At 37.4% G+C, this 18,312-nt stretch overlaps 1 protein-coding gene across 1 annotated transcript in view; it reads right to left on the bottom strand.

Moving 5' to 3' along the window:
• LOC122817325 (uromodulin-like) overlaps positions 1–14,958 on the bottom strand; it is a 275,611-nt gene extending 260,653 nt beyond the window's left edge. Inside the window, exon 1 of the mRNA XM_044090542.1 lies at positions 14,847–14,958. Within this exon, the coding sequence (XP_043946477.1) occupies positions 14,847–14,925 (79 nt within the window). The 5' untranslated portion in view covers positions 14,926–14,958. The remainder of the gene's footprint in view (positions 1–14,846) is intronic.
• Between the last annotated feature and the right edge of the window lie 3,354 nt (positions 14,959–18,312).

The raw sequence follows: 18,312 nt of genomic DNA on the forward strand, positions 1-18,312 counted from the left end.
CTAGACGGTATATACAGTACTTCAGCACCAAGATCCAGCTGCAGTTAGAAGTCCACAGGAATGGACAACTATTGCTTAAATTTATAATTACTTTTCACTGGTAAAGCAATCTTACCAAGAAACAATGCCCTGAGCATGCACTGAATCGCACAGTTAGGCAGAGCAGAAAGGAAAAGGCTGTTGTCAAATGCATTCAACTATTGTGGATCAATTCTGGTAGAGGTAGGAGCAGTCTTAACTCATTCAGTTAATGATCATTGTAAACCACTGGAGCAGTATTAACACAAACACTTAATGACTACTACAAACTACTGGAGCAATATTAACACAAACAATTAGTGATCACTGCAACCACTGGAGCAGTGTTAATGCAAAAAAGCTTAATGATCATTACAAACCACTGAAACAATATTAATACAAAGACTTAATGATCACTGCAAACTACTAGAGCAGTATTATCACAAACACTTAATGATCAATGCAAACCACTGTAGCAATATTAACACAAACACTTGATCACTGCAAACCACTGGAGCAATGTTAACAAAAACATTTAGTGATCACTGCAAACCCTGGAGCAGTGTTAATGCAAACACTTGATCATTACAATCCACTGGAGCAGTATTAACATAAGCACTTGATCACTACATATCACTGGAGCAGTTTTAACACACTTAGTGATAACTGCAAACCACTGGAGATGTATTAACACAAACACTTGACCACTGCAAACCACTGGAGCAGTATTAACACAAACAGTTAATGATCACTGCAAGCTACTGGAATGGTATTAACACAAACACTTAATGGGCATTACAAGCCACTGGAACAGTGTTGACACAAACACTTATTGGTCACTGCAAACTACTGGGATATGCAAGCAGAAAATATTCTTGGGGAAAAAAAAGATGATTAGCCAGTCATTTGGAGTTGTGGCTCTTTCTGCTGATACATGAATGGTCAAAGAGCTGACCTGTTTCTAAACATATACCACTAGAAATAATTTGTAATTATCTGACAGCTAACAAGAATAGAAATGCAAGATCTCAACTATAACTTTGGTCTTTCAAATTATTTGTAAAGAAGTAAAGAAAAACAACCAATTTTGTGTCAAGACATCCTGTGAACAATGACAGCAGTCATGAGCATAGCAGACAGTGAAGCTCAGCAGAAGAATATGAGTATTTCTTTGTACTGCATGCAGTAACAAAAGCTTTGATATTAAAATAAATTCAGTTAGTGACAGAAGACCATGCATTTTAAAGAGTGGAAGAACTGTGCCTGAATAACACATGGCAGAAAATAATGATGTGCTAGATTCCTCAATTTTATAGAAGCATGCTGGGTCATCATGAGTTAATAGTATTACCTGACGGAAAATTCATATAGAAAGTGAAAAAGATTAGAAATACCATCAGAATTACACAGACCTAGTCCATGAAATGTAGGAACAAAAGCATTGTTTAGAGAAAAGATGTGATTCCTAGATATAAACAATTTTTTTTGAATAATCCCTGATTATTGTAAATAAAGATGGACATTAAGCAGTCAGTAAACAGACATGGCCATTAAAAAAACAGATGCTTATTTTTATTGAAAAAAAAAAAACGGAAAGTCAAGTGGCCTCTGAATGGTAATCACAAAACATTTAGCCAACGAGATATATGTTTACTCTGACAACAAAAAATATTATTATATTATTTACCTCCGAGATTATGCATGTCATTATCTGAAATCTGTTTACAAAGCTGTTCAGTTTACAGAGTATTAAAATTTTTAGAAAAACAAACAATTACTTAAATGTACAGCTCTGTCATAGAGAACAATGATCTTAATGTTTAAAGAGCTCATATTTGAAACTATACAGTTCTATCAGTGTGGTTTATTAAGTTAAAGAGATCACATTGGAGACAGTTTGAATTTAAAGCCTCTGAGAAAACATCTGCTGTTATGCTTGAGGAAAAAAAAAAGATAAATGTCTTGCATACAAATAAAACTCAAATCCCAAGAGCTAAACAGCTGTGCTATGATGCAAAAGCTGGTGCCGTTTATCTCAAAGTAAATCTAACTCAAAGAATGACTTGGAATAGTTTTTGTGTAGAATGACTTACTCTCAAGGTAAGCTGATTGGTTGAAGACTATAAAACAAGCCTTTGACTAGATATATGCCATGGTGATCACTAAGGTAGACTCTTATTGCCATATATGGTGTCTGTAAATGTGTGTCTCTGATCAGCATGACACTCTGGTAAGCTGAAAAATTATGTATTGATTCATATTTCCATATACTGTAACAGAAGTCTTCTTAGTGATTTTGGATGAATATCGACAGTTTTAAGTCTGCAGTTTGTGATAGTACCAGGAAATAAATGTGTACATTGTGGCTTTTTTTAAGTACAACTGACTGCCATATTTCCCTTAAAATATACAACATAAGAATTAGTTTGTCAACAGCTGATATACACATTTAATGTGTTCCTTCTTGTTCAATCTGATTTATGTGCATGCCTTTGGTTCTATAACTAGGATATCTTTGAAGTGAATCACGTTTCGTTTACTTCAGAAGACAGACATCATGATAAGTTTACATTTTTTCTTTCTATGTAAAGTAGCTCCATTGCGGAGAAGGACTACATTGGTTTGCACACACATGCAGGAAAGCAGAAGATGATTTGTGAGACACAGGAAGATGGCAAGAAGAAATGAGGGCATCCAGCAAAGAGATGGATGAACTGTGTGAGAGGAGACCTGTGACAGTCAGACATGACTGTTGAAGAAGGTAGGGAAGTGGCATTGAATCGAGAGAGGTGGCGATAGCTGACACAACTCCCCGACCCTGTGTGGAAAATGATAAAAAGAGGGTGGCTGATGATGATAATGATGATTTTGGATTTGCATTAAATCTTCCCACCACTGATCAACTAATGCATTCCAGACTTTGAAGATAACAGCCTATTCCTGCAAAACCACCACTGAGGCAAAAGTTAAAGGTTTTCTGATGCTGTCTTTAACGCAGCCTCACGGCAAGTTGAAGTATGTCCTGCTACACAATCCACGACATGTATGCATGCTTGAACATATACATAGAGATGGTTACAGCACATACATACTGACTGGCAAAACCAAGGGCACATCCTAGTCCAGCCTTTGATTGTGTGTATGTGTGTGTGTGTGTGTGTGTGTGTGTGTGTGTGTGTGTATGTGTGTCTCTGTGTAAAATATATACACCATTTATCTATCTATCTCTACAGTAGGCAGATAGACAAATACAGTAGATATCTATATCTCTCTGTCTATAAATGGTGTGTACATTTTATGCACACACACACACACACACACACACACACACACACACACACACACACACACACACACACACACACATATACACACACACACACACACATGTACAGACAAATTTATTTTGGAATGCTTTGCTCTTTTTGGGTCTTCATTAGTTTATGGTGTTGTAATAACCTAAGTAGTTTCAATTTTAGTTTCATAGTATATGTATTATTAATCTATTTCCATATTCAAAATGCATTCCAGGAAACAGTCTTTTCTTGGAGCATGCATATTCATAATAGACTAATATTTATCCATATCTCATTGGACCTTCCGTAACTCTATCCATAACACCATCATACCAAAAATCATAGGATGCAGGACTCCTTTACTAGAGTTTCTTTGGAGTAGAGGGATACATCTGGGCTGTGTCACTAAGCACATATAAACATACATAGTCGAAATTCCACAAGGTACTAGTCTAGAGACTCTAGGGCAGCTGCAGTGGTGCAGCTGTTAGTGCTGTCACATCACAGCAAGAAGTTCCCTGGTTTGATTCTCAGCTGGGGTGCATTCTGTGTGGAGTCTGCATGTCCTCCCTGTGGTCCTGTGGGTTTCTTCTGGGTGCTCTGATTTCCTCCCACATTACAAAGACATGTTGCAGGTGGAGTGGACACTCTAAACTGGCCCTAGGTGTGAGTGTGTGCATGTGTGTGCCTTCTGTGGAAGGTTGGGTGCTGGGCTGGCAACCTGACACCGTAAAGCTCCACTGCCAATCGTTCTGCAGACTGTTGTTCTGCTGTAGCAACCCCTAACTAGAAAAAGTTGAAAGGAGAAGAAGTCTAGTATACTAGTCTAGAGACTCTACTTATTGACTTCTGTGGCTCTATTACATTTTTCTTATCCATTGTCTGTGTTAATTACATTTTTTTTTCATCAGTCTGATTAAGTCTTGTTATTTGATACATTTGTTGTGAGCAGACTCCTCTTGGTTTGTTGTTTCTACATTTTTATTTATTTATTTATTTATTTTCTGGTAGCCTCAGTGCACTTAGAAATGTGCTAACCATGAGTTTCAGTATGTAGAAAACCAAAGCAAATCAGTTTCCTCTCAGGGGTCTGTATCACATCATTGATGTGTCAAAACTCTGAATGTGATAACATTGAACCCAAAACCATAAAAGCTGAAAACTCCAAAGACTGAGAACAGCAATTTTTCTCCCTGGGAAAAAAATCGCTGTTCCAGTCCAAACCGAGAAACACATGAACACTACAAACTATTTCTAATGTGGGGGGATTCACCCCACACCCCCCAACATGGGGGATGTACCCCCCACACCCCCCTACTTAAATATACCAACTCCGAGATCGCACCACAGTGGAGGAAATAGAGAAGCCACGGAAACGGCCCACCAAATTGTTTCCCTGAAAAGAATTTGATGTTCCGCAGCTTCAATATTTTCAGTCTTCAGGCTTTCAAGTTTGAGGTTTTGGTGTTCGAATTTATCAGCGTTCGATCTTTTGATATAAACCCTCCTCTCAGTACTAATTAAGCTTACTCTCAGCTATTTGGATCTGCACATTATAGTAGATAAATATCATAGCATGCCTTCTAAAATCATGACACCAATACCAACTCTAATTCTATTAAATACACTGGAGTCACGTCAGGCTTCTCACTTACCTTTGATTTGCATAGAGCTAACATCGACAGTTATATCAGTGATAATCCTGTACATTTTTAGCATACTTCCTAGCACTTGTGCATCCAGGAATAAGGTCCTGAGTATGACTTACATGACCCAGGATTGATTAGTGACATGGGCTCTGGAGGGGTCAGTTGGAGATAGGGGGACAACATCTGATTCTGGGATCTATATTATATAAACAAAGCATTAAAATGTCGACTCACCTTTGATCGACCCCTATTTCTCAAAACTGCACAACATGGAATCCTCAAATGACCGATTTCTTTCCAAGGGAAAGAAATCGGTAGCCCAAACACACACACCGCACTACAAGAAACACTATTAAAGTAGGGGGCTTTCCCCCCACACACCCCTAACTAAATATACTAACTCCGAGATCGCACTACAGTCGGGAAAAGGGCAGATTTAAAAGAACGGCCAACCGATTTCTTTCTCTTGGAAAGAAATCGATGATTTGGCCGTTCGATGTTGTGCAGCTTTGGGAAATAGAGGTCGATCAAAGGTGGTGAGTCAACATTTTAATAATTTGTTTATATAATATAGACCCTGATTCTGGCCTGTCTACCCACTGGGAGGTCTGGCAGCTTAATAGAACCAACAAACGAACCAGCACAATGGGGAAAAGTGCTAAAATATTATTTATTCGTGGCAAAGTTCAATTCATATAATCCATGTATTGCAAACCGGTTTCGGCTATGTTTAGCCTTCTTCAGTGCAAAAAGAAAAAGTAGAATGTTGACAGCACATCCTGGAAAACACTTATATACCATATCATTTAAAGGTATATATACACCAAAAAAACTTTTTACGCTTGTTGGGAATTCATTCATTTGATCTGAAAGGAATAACATCAATCTTAACAAATATAAAGATGCATGAAATAAAAAGCTGACAAAAACTACTCCATTTCATTCAAACCAGGTTTGAAAAGAGCCCCTAACCTGGTAATCCATGAGGATTCCATATTATTTAATCTGTCATGCCAGCCTACTTTAAGGTTTCTATGCAAATCAATTTTATCAATAATCACAAATTTGAACTGCGCAGTTTGGTGAGTTATGGTATGTTTATATAAAGCATTAGAAATTTTATGATTTCTAATGGCACTGAGATGTTCACTTATCCTGTGTCTCAGTGGTCTGGATGTTTGGCCCACATAGAAGGAGGAACATGTACAGGTGGCCAGATAAATCACCCAATCCATGCTGCAGTTGCCAAAAATTCTTATCTGGTATACCTTAGAGGTATTACTACTAGAAAATGCTTTGGTCTTAAAAATAAGTCTACAAGCACTACAGTGATTACAGGGAAAACATCCTATCAAAGGGTCACCAAATACAGTGGTTTGAATTAATGTAAATGGCTTGTATCTTTTATAGTGTGTAAAGTGAGACTGAATAGTTCTGCCCCTGCGGTATGAAAAAGCACATTTGTCAGGTAATATTTCATTCAAATGTTCATGGGCCTTCAAAATATCCCAATGGTTGTTAATAATATCTCTGAACAAGGGTGTATTGCTACCAAATGTAGTGACAAACCTAATAGGCTGAGATATAATTGGTTTATCTTCATCCTGTGAGTGTTTATATTGTAATAATGTAGATCGGGGTACATCTTTAATCTGATTAATGGTTTGAGTAATGTGATGTTTCTGATATCCTCTGCTTATGAGTCTACTAGACAGGTCCTGTTCACATTATGAATGGTATTCCTGGGCCGAACAAATACGTTTCATCGATAAAAATTGAGATTTAGGGATGTTGTTGATGATGTGGTGGGGATGATAGCTAGATGCATGTAAGAGTGTATTGTATTGTGGAAATTTCCTATGTACCCTGGTTGCCAATGTGTGGTCAGCCTGTCGAGAAACTATCACATCCAAGAATACAATTTCTTGGTGTTGTAGGTTTAAAGTAAACTGAATTTCCCATGGATTGTTGTTCAAATATTTTACAAAATCTTGTACTCGTATACTGTCACCCTGCCACACCATCCAACAATCATCCAAGTATCTTCTCCAGATGTCTAAATCTTCCATGTAGGGATTGTTGTAAGAATCATATATGAATTGTTGTTCAAAGAATCCCATAAATAAGTCTGCATATATGGGAGCAAAGGATGCTCCCATAGCAGTACTTCTAACCTGCCAATATGCCTGTCCCTCAAAATAGAAAATGTTCTTAGTTAACACATATTCTTTTAGTCTGATGAAAAAATTGTTAAAACCCATGGTGTACAATTGGGATCTGTCTAACCAATATGAAATGGCTGATATACCTGCATCATGTGGGATGCTGGTATAAAGGGAAGAGACATCCAATGTGCATAGCCACCAATCTAATTCCAGTTGTGTATCCTGAATTATATTTAAAAATTCTGTAGTATCCTGTAACCTTGATCTCACCATAGGTAGTAGAGGTTTAAGATAGTATGTAAGAAAAGCCAATAGGGGTTCCGTAAGGGAACCTCTCCCAGAAACAATCGGCCTACCGGGGGGATTTGTAGGATGTTTATGAATCTTAGGAAGCAGGTATAGATATTGAGCAATAGGTTCAACAACTTTTAGTTGTTTGCATGTTTGTTTATCAATAATCCCCTCCTGTGTGGCTAAATCCAAAAAAGAATCAATGTGTGTTTTAAAGTTAGGTGTTGGATCAAGGACCATGTTGATATAGAACCGGGCATTAGACAATTGTTTGTGGGCTTCAGCTTGGTACATAGAATAATCCATAATTACAATCCCCCTCCCTTATCAGCTGGTGTAATCACTATATCATGGTTGGAACAAAGTTCCTGTAGTGCTTGTTGTTCCTCCAAGGTTAAATTAGCCTAGGGAAAAGTGTAGATCTTTAGTAACACATTCTTTGAATATAGCTACATGCTTGTCCATTGGTGGTTGAAAATCAGATTTACCAAATTTAAACCCAGTGGATCTTTGAGAGTTGTCACCATCTGAAAAAAATATTTTGAGGTTAATCAATCTACAAAAGTCATTTATGTCATTAACCAATGTGTGTTCAGGAACAAATGAAGTCGGTAGACCCTTGTTTAACATTTTATTGTGAACATAGGACAATTCAAAAGAGGATATATTGTGCACATTGTTTATTAACTTACAATTTTCTGTAGTAGCAGTTGTAAACTCTGTGTGCCTGTTTTTGTGTTTTCTACCACCTCTGCGTGTCCTGGGTCTAAAGGGTCTGATGGTTTCCTCTTAGCCATTGGGGGCGCCTGGTTGGAAGGGCAATCATAGTCTGTGGCCGAAGATGTATCATCTTCAGAAGTGCCACTTGTTGTTTGATTATTCTTTCTTAAAATAGACCTAGGTCTTTTTCTCCTACTGCTAGTTTTATTGTTAGAATCGAAAAATCTGACATTTTTCTGTGTGACAAATGGTTTCGCCTTTTCGTAGTCAGTAATATCCCGCTGAAACTTATATGTTTTCTTTTTGATTAGTTGCTGTTCAAGTGTTACTAGATCTTTAGCCAAATTTGCTAAATAATTGTTATAAAAATCCTCTGAGTCAAAAATTTGAGCCTCAAGACAATTGTTGTGGATTTCAACAATCTGTGATTCAATTATGCGCTCATAATAAGAGATCAAAGTCTCAACAAATAGCATAGAAGCTTGATGTTGGGTGTCTGCCCAATCTTTGGAAAGTTGGGAATCAATCAAACCCACCAGGGGTTGAATACGAATCCTTAGCTCCCGGGGTGTGATATTTTTCAGTTTGTATGCCTTGAATAGCTTCAAATGCCAGATATTGGCTCTTAGCATTTTCATATATCTGGTTATCTTTTGAAACAATATGCCACAACAATATTTGGCATCTCCATTGTTAATATTAGAATCACTGGGGCCAGCTAGATTAAAGCCAAAGGCTTCCAGATTGTCTTTATCTGCCGATAACCCTTGTAAGATGCCTTTTAAATCCACAGCGCTGTTCATTTCTGCAAGATATTCTAGCACAAAATGGACCACAAAGTTATGTGTATATATACACGTTTGTACCAGGTATTAATGTATATATCACTTGCCAACTAAGTTAGAAGTTGACTGTACATTAAAGACCAAAACACATGTGCATACCAAAATATAACCTGTTACATCTTAATAAGTTTATGAAGTGTAGCAAAAAGGTCCACCTATCTATAATAATATTCAGAACCTGAATTGGAAAAAAAGATTGTAAGGACTCACTTTAACAGCAATTGTATTGTAAGTAGTCGACCTTCGTCTCCACTACTATGCTGTGGATGAAGTCTGCTGCAAAACTGACCCCTGGTGAAGAACAAGGTCTCTCAATTAGTGCACTATTAAATGTGAGGGAAGAGTGCTGACCAAATAGCACATTTGCACAGTAGCAGAAAATTGGCATGTGTAAAAGCTCTTGTGCCAGACGGAGCCTGTATTGTTGGGATTCCTGTCACTCAGGCTGCCATAGAGAGGGATGTAATCATAGGAAATCATGTTTGGTATCTGACTGATGGCATTTTGTGATCTGTTCTTAATAGTAGGAAATAAATGGGTAGGTAAAATCATGTGAGAGCTGATGCTTGGCAAGCAGAGGGAGAAAAGTAATAGAAAAAAGTACACTTTCCAACACCTAGCAAAAGATACTAAACTGGTAGTTGCTCATACTGCTGTCATATCTTCACTTGGCTATTACCTACCATTTTTTAAAGATGTTTAGATTGAACGTTACTTACACAGTTTTAGAGAATGAAAATTTCAATCCATACCTTCGCTTCTAGTCTTGATAAAGTATGTTTTTCTAAACCAATACATTTGCCATTCCATCCCGTTGCCATTTTAACCAGCATTTCTTACAACTGTCTACCTCATGCCTTGATAAGCTTATATGTCACTTAGGGATAAGTTCTTTACACTGACTGTATCTGTATTTCTCTTCTCATTGTTAGCTAACCCAGTGTCCACAGCCATTCTAGAGTGTTGTATTTTTAATCTACTCTCTCTCTCTTATCTAGTATGCAGTTATACTTTTTCTTTAGTTAGAATATCCATCTGTAGCTTATTTATATAGAATATATAAATACAGTGTTTTTGCCTTATGTTTGTAGTCTTGCATTTTGATCTGTACTTGACTTTTGTCTTTTTGTTATTGTATTCTACTTGCATTGTGAACATTGTTCTTTTTCAAATAATATGGACAGTTATTATAAATGACTCTGTATTCTATACTGTATATTACAATGGTCATTTGTATGATTTGCATAATGTGTGCTCCTACCTGGCCAGGAACATCCAGTAAATGATATATTACCTGCAGTTATGTCACCTGTTGAGCTATTAATGGGAATATGGCAATGTTGTTACTCCCCGACAAACATTGGTAGCAGTATTACTGTTTTCTACATATTTAACTTCTATCTTGAAATAGTTAAAAAAATTGCAATAAACTCAAAATGATTTAGAAGGAATTTTCCAAATCAGTGACTATAGTTAATATATCATCTTGATGTAAATTATCTGGCATTTTCCTTTCCTTAGCTGGCCTCCTTAGGTTTCATAATGTCTCTGATTTTTGGGTGAAACTTACTATAAATAAAATGAGTAACAGAACAGTAAATGGTACCTGAGTCTGTCTCTCCTTCTCTGCTTGCCTTTTTACCCATCTTTATTACATAAAATACGCTTCTGGAAATTTCATTATTTTTGTATCTCCTCTGAAATGTAATGCTGTGGCACAATATGAACTGCCTGGACTGCAGCAATGGTAAGCACTTTTATTTGGAGATGATATGCAAATGTGATTGGATTTTTACTGTTTTACCTGAAGTTTTGCATTATTTAAAATGAAAGCACTGAAACCAAACATTTTAACAGCTTTTGAGTGTTTTTTGAGATTGTTTCCTGCTGGAACCATGAGTTGGAGTCTCTGTAGTAATGTATTTTTCTTTAGGTCTATATCAGAACACCAAACATTCAGTTCAGCGAATGGCATTCTCGTTGCATTTACATCGAACATGCCTTTTGTTGAACTGTTCATACTGAGATTGTGGTACAGTAAAGATTGGAAAATTTGCCCTTTCCTCGCTGTACTGTGATCTTGGAGTTAGTATATATAATTAGCAGGGGGGTGTGTGTGTGTGTGTGTGTGTGTGTGTGTGTGTGTGTGTGTGTGTGTGTGTGTGTGTGTGTGTGTGTCTGTGTGTCTGTGTGTGTGTGTGTTTGTGGGGGGGGGTGTGAAGCTCCCCCACAAGAGCGGAATTAGATGAAGAGCATTTCCGATGAAATGCCGTTCATCAAAGAGGGTTTTCGATGATTTAATATAGACCCTTTTTCTTCTTGGTTTATAAACTTTGTTTTGGAGTATGATATGCAAGTGCCCATTATGTCAATAAAATGGTTTACCTTTAAAATGGAGAATGAAAGTTCGTTGAAAATGGGAATGTTGAACGTAAGTTAGCTGAGTCCCATATTGCCGACCTCCAACTCTCTGAGTGTCCTGTGCAGCGAATGCCAGTGTGCATTCACAAATACATGGTCAATGTAACGGATAGAGATTGCGGTACAGTGCGGATCGGGAAATTAATCCTTTTCCTCACTGTAGTGCAATCTCGGAGTTGGAATATAAAATTTGCAGGGGGTGTGGGGGGCTTACCCCCTTACAAATACATGAGTTGCAGCATTGTGCAGTACTGAACTGCATAAGTTCATACTGCTGAAAAGGCACACAGGTGAAAAAGCACATTGAAAAACAGCAAATTCGCATTCGGATGTTCTTTTTCTGACATTTTGACCTAATTAATATGCATGGCATCACACACGTGAGACGACCACATAAATGCATTATATAATTAATCTCGACCATTTCATGGTAAACCCAATAAAATAACCATTCAGATCACACATATGACTTTTAGACCACACATAAGGTCTGTTTAGCTCTGACAAAGTAAACTGAATTTCTATTTATTAAAACTAGCATCAGCAAGTAAAATCCTCTTACCAACACCCTAGTATACAGTTTAGCATCTACTGAGGCTAGTCCTGTCTGGCTGGTTCTCTTAAAACTCAAAAACTTCATAGCTCTCAACTGTCCTCAATTTCACAGACTGTCTAGAATTTTGCCTTATATTTTTGATCTGTTCTGCATAAAATTTGTGGTTTTCTAACAAATCACTGAGGACTGAACTGAAGTCATTAAATAATGATAAACAGTTTAGTTTCAGACTTCATATCCTTCAGAAAAAATGCATACTAATACAAAACATGTTATTTTATCAACGATTTAAGTAAATTGTAAGAACAATATTTAAAATCTGTCCCTGATTTTGGCCCTTTGTCCCTCATTATTATTGACTTTGTCCAGAATTTTTGTGCTAAGAGGTTGAGAGTCATTAGCCAGGTCCTGTTTCTGCACCCCTACTGTGGCAAGCAACTTGTACCACAAACTAAGGGCTGAAGCACTTCAGTGCTGCTGTCCTGACCACATAAGCAGTTTTGAAACTAATTTATATACTGGCATCTCTCAACTTCAGCTCCTAGCACCTTGCACCCAGGGTAGCTGCTCTCTTCACCCCACCTTGGTTATACTAATACACAGAAATTTGGAAGTTGCCAAATCTAGGGACTTAGAGTGATCAGCATATGTGTTGTAGTACATGGAGCATGGTGATTACACTCAGATATTTGAAAAAAGACAATTCAGTTACGAGAGAAGTGAGATCCAACCTTAACAAATGTTAAGCATCCCCTACTTACGTTTTTAAGGTTGGTCCTGCTCTAGACAGTAAGATTTGCCAGTACTGACCAGCAAATGACAATGGCAGAATAAAAGATTTGGTTCTGCCTGCTGTCCATCAGTAACATGTCCTGACTTCCTGTAATAAACTTAGAGAATTACCAAAATAACTGGATGTGTGTTTGTCTGCATTTCCTGATGGACATGAAGTCTAAAACCTAAATGTATACCATTATTTAGTGTCTTCAATCCTCAGTAATTTGGCTGAAAATCACTGAGTTTATGAGGAACCAACCAAACATATGAGGCAAAAATCTGGCACAAATCTGCACATTCTGTGAAAATCTGGAGAGTTGAGAGGTATGGAAAGGTGAATGTAAACAGAAGGGCTTGTGTTACACTGAATTCCTGACAGCAGTCACTAAGTGCTTTACAGCTTTGAAAGCCGGCACAACACCTAGTGTTTTTTTTTTTTTTCACTTAAACTAGTTGTGCACGGAGCAGATAAAGCTCTGTACACTACAAGGAATTATGATTGGGTCTCTGATCCTAACTTATTATTATCACTTTGCTCAAGAGGTGAATTTATTGGCATCCATGTCTTGATTACATCATAAATCTGTTAGGATTGGTGACCGGCTCATAATTCTCTGTATTATAATCTTGTTGCAAAAGAGTGAAGGGGAGCTCCCCTTTATGTATCCCTTAGATAACGTTCTTTACAGAGAGCTGCAGCTTTTATATAATTCAAGTAAAAATCCATCCTTTTTTACATTTTTCATAATCTTTAGATTTTTCCTTCCCTCTGTAGCCTGTTTCTTAATGAGGTGATAAGTGAGTCCATACCTCCTCTGGTTAACCTGTGGAAATTCAGTACTTGTAGACACTTTCTGAATTTCATTTTTGAAGCATCTAAAAATTGTGTTACACTTATTTGTCAGTGTTTTTTAAACTTTCTTTCAGTCTATCCTTCTATATGCTATCTTGCATTTGTAGCACAATGCCAAATACAAACACAAAAATATAGTAAACCATATTGTCCCGGTCCCCTTCAGTAAATACACCACACCAAATGACATTTGACGACCTTTATTAAACTTCCATAAACAACTTTATGAAACAATATTTTAATTTATTGATCACAGTTCTTTTGCTGCCCAGTGGATATAAGCATGACCAAAATGAAATTTCCTTTCCTAGAAAATTTACTTTAACCAGTCACCGTACCCAGTTATCTACTATAGAACAAGAAAACAGTTGATGACTAAATACACACCATCACAAGTTCACACTAGAATCTGATCCCTTACCCAGTTACACTCACACAAAACCAGTTAAGCCTCTCCTTGCACTTACCTCATTTCCTCCAAAACCTCTTACCTTCACAATTTAACCCTTGCATCCCCACCACCCTAACCTTCCACTACCATCTTAAATCCCATAACTATTCCTACCTGACCATTCTCTGAAGATGTCCCTGGACAAATTGGTTTGTTCTCATACCTCATTTATACTTAAAAACAAAAACTCAGTACTATATTAAAACCTAATACAACAAACATCATTGCAGTTGCAGTAATAATGCAACAGGCAAAAACCTAAACTGTATCATTTTTACTTTTATGTTTCTTTTTCTGACTACACATTCTCTTTCTAGATTTCCGTCACTACACCCCTTTACCTGCATAATGTCTGAGACAACATTTACAACTTGTCATATGACATATCAGGTCACATAGAGCTATAGCTGCATATGGGAGAATTGTAAATGGTGGGGAGTGATCTGAAAACATGTAAAGCATCCCTGCTGGTGAAGTCATATGCTGCTGTGCATGCACCATCAACACAAAAAACAACGGCACTCTGCTTAAGTAATCATTTCAACATTATAAACAAATAAGAGAAAGAACGCAGGCTTGGTAATTAAAAAAGAACAAACAGTACTGTAACACCATTAGAATTAAAGCATAACTAAATTAAATCAAGCAGCCAAATAGGTCTCAATAACAAGAGAGAGTGAAAGAAATTAGAGAGAGAGAGAGACAGAGAGAGAGACAGAGAGAGAGAGAGAGAGAGAGAGACATTAAATGTGGATAGATATACAGAGAATATGCATATTCTGATATAATGCTTCTCATACTTACTTTGATTTTGAGCCCTAATCTTTCCCATAGCACTCGCAAAACAGAAAATTAGCAGGAGAACATAATATAGGCCAGTCATTCTGAGACTTCTGAATGAGGGTATTGGAAAATTTTCTTCCTGAAACAAAACAATGCATGGTAACTGTTTGTTGCATTAGTTTATGTCAATGTATTTCAGTCACAATAATACCAGAAAACCCCCAAAAGAAAATACATAATCCATTATTAACAAAGCAATGATCATGGCTAATAACTAGTTAAGGAGTTACAGGTGCACAGCAATTAGAGCGCAGTATAACAATACATTTCATAGGAATAAAACAGATGACATGCAGTGATGTGCCCAATAAAAATATTTTGCAGAATAACTGTTGAACACTTTATCTTGAAGATTTGAAAACTTTTGTAATGTTTGTTCAAAGCTTGGGACCATAATTTCACTGAGTATAATTTCTTATGGAATACAAGCATCATGTTTTTACTTTATTTTTCACCTCTACATTCTACTAATCATCAACCAAGTCCTAGGAAATCTTGTCCTCTTAAGGAAGAATGCTAGCCTGTTATACTGGACCAGGATTGTTACTGGTAGGACAAAAACAAACACAAGAATGCAGACCTTCTGCTTTAAAGCTGTACAGACAGGAAGTTGGATTCCCATGAAGTATAATGTCTTCCCCGATGCTTGACTAGGATTATTTGCAGATGCTACCTAGCACCTCCCTCTGCTAGCAGTCAGTCGCAGGCTGTAATGAATAAATAAATAAATAAGTAAATAAATAAATAAAGAAGTGCATGTCCCTTAATTGAAGAAGAGTGCTGCTATCCACTGTCACCGCTGAAAGAGATGTGACTACTCCTTGGCAGGTTATTTATGACATATCCCAGTTGACTGAGACTACCATTCAACCATCCACCGAGCAGAGCTCCTTTAATGGTACTTAAGTCAAAGTTGTCCCTGGGCATTGGTGAGCTGACATTTGGCTGCTAAGTTTCATCCTTTCCCATTTTGCTCCTTTAGTATGTGGGCTTGCTACTCAAACTTGGGTCAGCTGGTCATAATCAGGACTTTCTCCCTCTTTAATGGGCAGTCACTAATATCCAAATAATGTTGTTTAGCCTGTCTGAAACCCACATAGGGTCTTAATGATACTACATTAAGATATGACGTTTGCTTTACATTATGAAGAAATCACTGCTGCAAATAAGGTCCAGTTTGTTTAAGAATGGCAAGGAGATAAATAATTGGGGACATTTTATACTTTGTGTCACATGTGGAGAAAGTGTCAGGAAGATGGGACATAGATGTCATGAAGTTAATAGCACTAAGATCAAGACAATTACATTATGTTAGATCACAAATGAAATCAGTCAAGATGCAATATGTTGACCAATTTCACCTATGATTGCATACATCATAAAACAAATATTTTGCAAAACAAAGCTCACAGATACAACCAATGCATTTACATTTGTAGTAAAATGCTAAAAGTAAGCAAACACTCCTTACAAAAAAACTCAATCCACAACATTGTTATAAATGACAAATACATCTATCCTACAAATACCTTTAAAATAGTATATTTTATGTGAGTGGATTCAGCCCATGCAAGTAACTTATACATATTAACTCCATGGTCACAGAACCATGAATTAATGAGAACAACCCAAATTTATGCTATAATTGACATGCCTCACCATGACACTAGCATAATTTGAGGAAGATAATCACTGATCATTTACAAATAAAATCTGATCATAGAACTCAGTTTGTGTCTGACTGGTGGAGTAGCAATCACAAAGAAAGACAACCCACACAACCACAGGGAGGACATGCAGACACCACACAGAAGACACTCCAGCCGAGAACTGAACCAGTGAACCTCTTGCTGTGAGGCGACAATGCTAACCACTGCACAGAGTACATTAAATGACCTGTAGTAATCATGTAACTTCAATTTAACCATCGTTTAAACTTTAAAGTAAAGTAAAATCCACTGCTCAGCAAGCAAACGCTGTAGTTCTGTGAGGTAGATATAATGTAAGTCACAAAGGAAGCGGAGTACAGCAGAAGTAAGAACAAAACTCCAAATTTAATTCCAAGAATGTGCACTTATAACATACGGATGAGCGCTTTCACCATTACAGCTTCTTCAGATCCTTGTATAAAAGTCACAATAGACTTCCCCTTATATAAGCAGCTCAATTAATCAATTAAAACAATTTAAACAATTAAAAGCAATGCTGGAGAATTTAAAGAACTCTCCCATATATAACCATGTTAATGTAAAGTAAGACGAAAATATATAAAACTTGCATAGTGACCTAAAAATATATAAATAAACATTCTGATAAGTTAATATTGATAAAATACATAATCAAGAACATATACAAATAAATGATAGTTCATTTTATGTGCCTGCGTTGTCTCAGCTTAGGTTTTATAGAAGCTCTATCATTCAACCCATGCCCCCTATCAGCTTTCAAATGAATGATCCAGTCAGTCTCCTTAGATTCAGCAAGATTCATAGTATTACCACCCCTCTTATTCACAACAATTATCTCTAGGACCCGGAACAAGAAAGTATGATCATTGTCATTGGTGGTTATATGTTTTGCTAAGGCATTGTGTAAAGTGCCCTTTCTCATGTGGTAAATATGCTCTCTCATTCTATCCCTTAACGGCTAGTTAGTTTTACCAACATAGAAACTCGGGCATGCCTGACAAGTAGCTAAATACACCACATTAGGTGTCATACAATCTGCATCTGCCTTGATGGAGAAAATGGTGTGTAAATCCGGGTGTATAAACACCTCAATGACACCAGAAGCTTAGCCAATTGTTGAAGTCAATCATTTTGTCCTTGTACTGTGGTATCATTCTGGGTGATGGCAGGATGCTACTCAGGGCTAGGTTCATACCTGCCTGGGCTACAAGATTGGACATCTCCTCCATGTCCCTTTTCATGTAGTCCAAGGAGGTACATCTCAGGTCATTCACACCAACATGGACAATGACAGAGTCATATTTGTACTTGTTGTGGAGTGACCTGAGTGTATGTGTTATGTGGCGGATCCTGGCACCTGACAGGCAGCTGACAGTAACTTTCTCCTTGTTTAGCCTGGTGAGTGGAACATCAGTGTGCCTGACTATAGAGTCACCTATGACTAGAGTGTTGGATACGTTGTTATGCCTTTTGGGCTGTGGTTGAGTGGCACACTGAGTTTGTGGGCTATGTGCCATTTGGGTTGTGTTGGGGGTGGAGGTTGCTTGTGTTTCTGCTTTGGAGGTCCCTGTTGCTTGGGCAGGTTTTTACTGAGAGTCTCTGCGAATGTAGGTGTGTGTTTTGTGTTTCTATGTGTGTGTTTTGGTGGTGTAGGTTTTGAGGGACTATGTGCTGAGTGTGGTGTGGTGCAAGTGTTTACCTTCTCCTCTTGACTGTCTAGTCCAGTCTTGGGTGAAGAG

Source organism: Protopterus annectens, chromosome 12.part0 (genome assembly GCF_019279795.1).
Source record: "Protopterus annectens isolate FY-2018-M chromosome 12.part0, PAN1.0, whole genome shotgun sequence".
In the NCBI taxonomy this organism is placed as follows: domain Eukaryota; kingdom Metazoa; phylum Chordata; order Ceratodontiformes; family Protopteridae; genus Protopterus; species Protopterus annectens.